The sequence below is a fragment of the Rhagoletis zephyria genome, unplaced genomic scaffold (genome assembly GCF_001687245.7).
Source record: "Rhagoletis zephyria isolate East Lansing unplaced genomic scaffold, Rhagoletis_zephyria_1.1 Rzeph_scaffold_00284, whole genome shotgun sequence".
NCBI classification, from domain to species: domain Eukaryota; kingdom Metazoa; phylum Arthropoda; class Insecta; order Diptera; family Tephritidae; genus Rhagoletis; species Rhagoletis zephyria.
In genome coordinates this window covers 109,547-113,727 of record NW_016157368.1, presented here as the reverse complement: position 1 = coordinate 113,727, position 4,181 = coordinate 109,547, and the positions used below count along the sequence as shown (strand labels likewise).

General features: G+C 33.5%; 1 protein-coding gene across 1 annotated transcript in view; it reads left to right on the top strand.

Annotated features, from left to right (window-relative positions):
• The first annotated feature begins 3,102 nt into the window (after positions 1-3,102).
• Positions 3,103-4,181, top strand: part of LOC108358681 (uncharacterized) — a 4,252-nt gene continuing 3,173 nt past the window's right edge. The window contains exons 1-3 of the mRNA XM_017610135.1: positions 3,103-3,338; positions 3,803-3,980; positions 4,042-4,179. Of these exons, the coding sequence (XP_017465624.1) occupies positions 3,280-3,338; positions 3,803-3,980; positions 4,042-4,179 (375 nt within the window). The 5' untranslated portion in view covers positions 3,103-3,279. The remainder of the gene's footprint in view (positions 3,339-3,802; positions 3,981-4,041; positions 4,180-4,181) is intronic.

The following is a 4,181-nucleotide window of genomic DNA, read 5'->3' as shown; positions in this document are numbered from 1 at the left end:
ATAGATAATTAAAACATGAAATAATTTGAAATATTTAAAGCTGTAGCAGCACTGAATTTAAAAGAATCTACATTCATTTTTTCGTTTGTTGCGATTAGATTTTTCTTTCTCTAAATGTACCAGTTTTAACCTGTAGTACCTAATTCGCTATAAATAAATATTATTTATTTTTTTACTTTTGTTAAATACAAACTGTTGTGAAAAAAAGTATCCTTTGGTACAAAAAAATTAGTGCTTTTAGTAAGGTAAAACGCTTTTTTCCCCAAGTTTTGGTGCTTTTTGAAACTCAGAAGTTGGCAACACTGTCCATACATTAGCTTTCGCGTGATACGCTTACAAACATACAGACAAACATACCAAAATTTTATATTTGGCTTCTGTTGATCTAATAAACCCCCTATTAATTTTTCTTTAACATCTATTATGTACAGATATCGGCCTGTTGCAATTTTATTATTCTCAAATACTCTCGCTTGATACCCATATGGCAACACTTAATTTATATTATAAATTAACTGAATTAAAGTTTTCAAATAAGTGGCAACCCGCTTCAAGAATATTTTCAAAAGTAAGCTTCCTAATCCTCTTTAGTTTAATATTCGTATTGCAATATTTCATTTATTTTACAAATTTTAATGAATACAATTTTTCAATCAGTTGGCAAATCCCCTAAAAATATTTTCAGCATTAAAATTTCCTAGCCTCTTTAGTTTGATGTCAATATTGCAATATTTAATTTATGCTATCAATTAAATTAAATTAAAGTTTTCAAATACGTGGCAACCTTCCAAAAAAATATTTTCAGCTGCAAGCCTTTGTAAATTTCTTTCTTTTGACAGCCGTATTGCAGTATTCACTTTACCGTATCAATTGACCTAAATTGAAATTTTAAACACAGAAGGTAACTCTCTAATTTTTTCTTCTATATTGGAAGCTAGATCTCTAGCGATACATCGGTGAAAACTGCATTCAATTCCATGGTTTCACCTGATGCGCGTACAAATATACAGACAGACAGAGATTCAAAAATTCTAAAAATTGTTTATTTGGCTTCTGTAGCTTTAATAAAAACCCATCATATTAATTTTTCTTGAATATCTATAAGGTACAGACATCGACCTGTTACAATTTTATTATATATATAGATGTAGATATAGATTTCATTTATTTTATCAATTTAAAACAATTAAACTTTTCAAACAGGTGGCAGCCCTCCCTAAAAATATTTTCGGCAATAAAATTTTTTAAACCCCTTCAATTTGATACCCATATTGCAATATTCAATTTTNTATTATATATATAGATGTAGATATAGATTTCATTTATTTTATCAATTTAAAACAATTAAACTTTTCAAACAGGTGGCAGCCCTCCCTAAAAATATTTTCGGCAATAAAATTTTTTAAACCCCTTCAATTTGATACCCATATTGCAATATTCAATTTTTCTTATAAATTAAATTAAATGTAAATTTTCAAACAGGTGGCAACTCTAAAAAAATATTTTTAGCTGCAAACCTTCTTCAGCCTCTTTCTTTTGACGCCCATATTGCAAAATTAATTTTTTCTTATCAATTTACTTAAACTCCAATTTTCAAACAGGTGGCAACTCTCTATTTTTTTTTCTTCCTATATTTTAAGTTACCACTAGCAATACATCGGTGAAAACTGCATTCAAAGTTATGCATTCGTTTTCGGGTGATGCGCGAACAAACATACAGACAGACAGACAAAAATTCTAAAAATGGTTGATTTGGCTTGTGGTGCTCTAATAAAGAGCCCCCACATTAATTTTTCTTTAATATCAATAATGTACAGACATAGCCCTTTTACAATTTTATTATATGGGAGCTATTCTGCATTTCTTCCAAATTTTTAATTCATAGTCGTGCCACAATTTCAATTGAGCCCAAACGTCAAATCAAAATGTCACGCAACACAAATCTTGTAATTTGAGTTAGCTTTTTACGCACGCCGGTCAATTTCGGTTGGTCCCATACAAGTTGTATGTGCATGAGAAATTTTTTAAAGTAAACTGCCGCCGTGCGTGAATATTAGGTTGCCCTATTATGGTCTGATTATGCATACTTCGCATAACTTCGCACAACTTCGCATAAACTTCAAACTGTAATTTCGTATGTACTTTGTATGTTTTTTGTATGTATTCCATTACCCAGAAATTAGCAGAACTTTTAAAAACTTAGCGATCTGTTGAGTTTAGATTTGGCTTCACATTTTCTTAAGTTACACTTTTAGTGCACTGGTACAAATGGTTGTGCGAAGTTATGCGCAGTATGCATAATCAGACCCTTAGATTGGGTATGCCGTCCCAAGAATGAAAATTTTCTACCGAAAAGTGGTTGGAACAAACAAACAACACCTTTGTAAGTTACCATGCACGGGGCCATCCCGAAATATGCAGCTAATTCTAAGCGTTTTTGCTGCATTTACCCTGGGATTCAGTAATTCAGTCTCATATCAAGTCACTAAATTTGAGATTAGCAATGAGTGACTATTTTTGTGACTTGAGATGATTTGGGTATTCAGTGGGAGAGAGTCAAAAAAAAGTTCACCAAAAATGTGTGGTGAAAACAAAGACAGACAGTCAACTGATAGCGTTTATATATGCCTTTTGCCCGCGCCACCCAAAGAGACGCAATGGACGAATGGTCAAAGCATTAGGCTGCCGGTCGAGAGTGTCCGGGTTCGAGTCCTCCTCGAGCGTAGAGGATTTTTTATTTTTTTATTAGTTTAATTTTTTTTGAATAATCTTTAGATTTAAATGTTTTACAAACGAAAAAATATAATTTTTTTTCAATGGATTTGTATGATATTAAAGAATTTTGGTTTATTTCCTAATGAAATGTCTGTTGAACAAATTTCCTCGCTTCATTTTTGCGTTTTTTTTTAATAAAATGGAAATAAATTATCTTTTCCTCCATATTTTTATTTTTGTGACCTGCTTTTAGCCAGCTGATAAATTAGTGACTTATTTTTGAGACCAGGGACGTGAGAAAGCGTACTGAATACCAAATAGTCTCAAAATCCTAATTCACCACCATGGTGGAATAATACAAGGTGTTGTCAGTAACTTATGGCTGAATTCAGTAAGCTGTCTCTAGTCACTAATAGAGACTTTTCGTGGTGAAAATCGATTTTGAGACTAATTGGTATTCAGTAAGCTGTCTCACATCTCTAGGCTAAAAAAAAAGTCACTAATTTGTCAGCTGGTTTTCAAGAGGTCACAAAACGAAAATATACAATCAAACAAAGGAAAATTATGGAGGAAGAGATAATTGCTTTCTATTTTATCCTAAAAAAACGTGAAAATGAAGCGAGGTAATATTTGTGTAGCCCCAATTTTGGGTACTGTGTAGTTATTTACCCAACGATATCAGATTATTGTGTCCAAGGTCTAAATTAAAACGAAGCTCTAAAATTTCCGAGCAATTTATTGAAAAATTCGGTTTGAAATATGCACGTTTTGTGAATTGTGCGCAAAATTCTGTGGATCGCGTAGCCGGAGTTGGACTGATGAGGCTTATTTTTTTAGCGCAGCCGAAGGCCACCAGCGCGGAAAGAGGTTCTACACAAAAATACTGTGGACGGCGTAACCCTAGTTAACATTTTCTGTGTCAAACTGCTAATTTTATTCCATTTGCAAATGGATCCCCAGGGGTTAAGAGTTCGATGGGCAGGTATGACTCCGCCCACTTACCCAAAACTCGTGGGCAAATAACAAAACATTACCCACAATTTTTAGTAAATACAATTATATAAATGGAAATTTGCTTATGATCTAGGAATGTCCGCAGGCGAATTCTGGCAAGCTTGCGTGATACGGAGGATCCATTTTTGCTGCAGGAGGAGATTTTCAGCAGATTTCTTAGATTTCCGAAGTCGTTGTGCTGGGACCTTATCCAAGAATTAAAACCGCACGACAACTACACTCGGAAATCTAGAATTCCGTTGGAGCTTCGAGTAAGGATACTGCCCATACAAAAAGATATATATGCTTCACTAATTACTGCCTTCAATCTAGTTTATTTCAGTACTATATTTCCTGTCGAATGGCTCCTACCAAAGCTGCATAGGAAATAGCCACTTTGCCGCAATGAGTCCACCAAGCGTCTCGCGAAACATTAAACAGATATGCAGGATGGTTGTTGAACATAAACATGT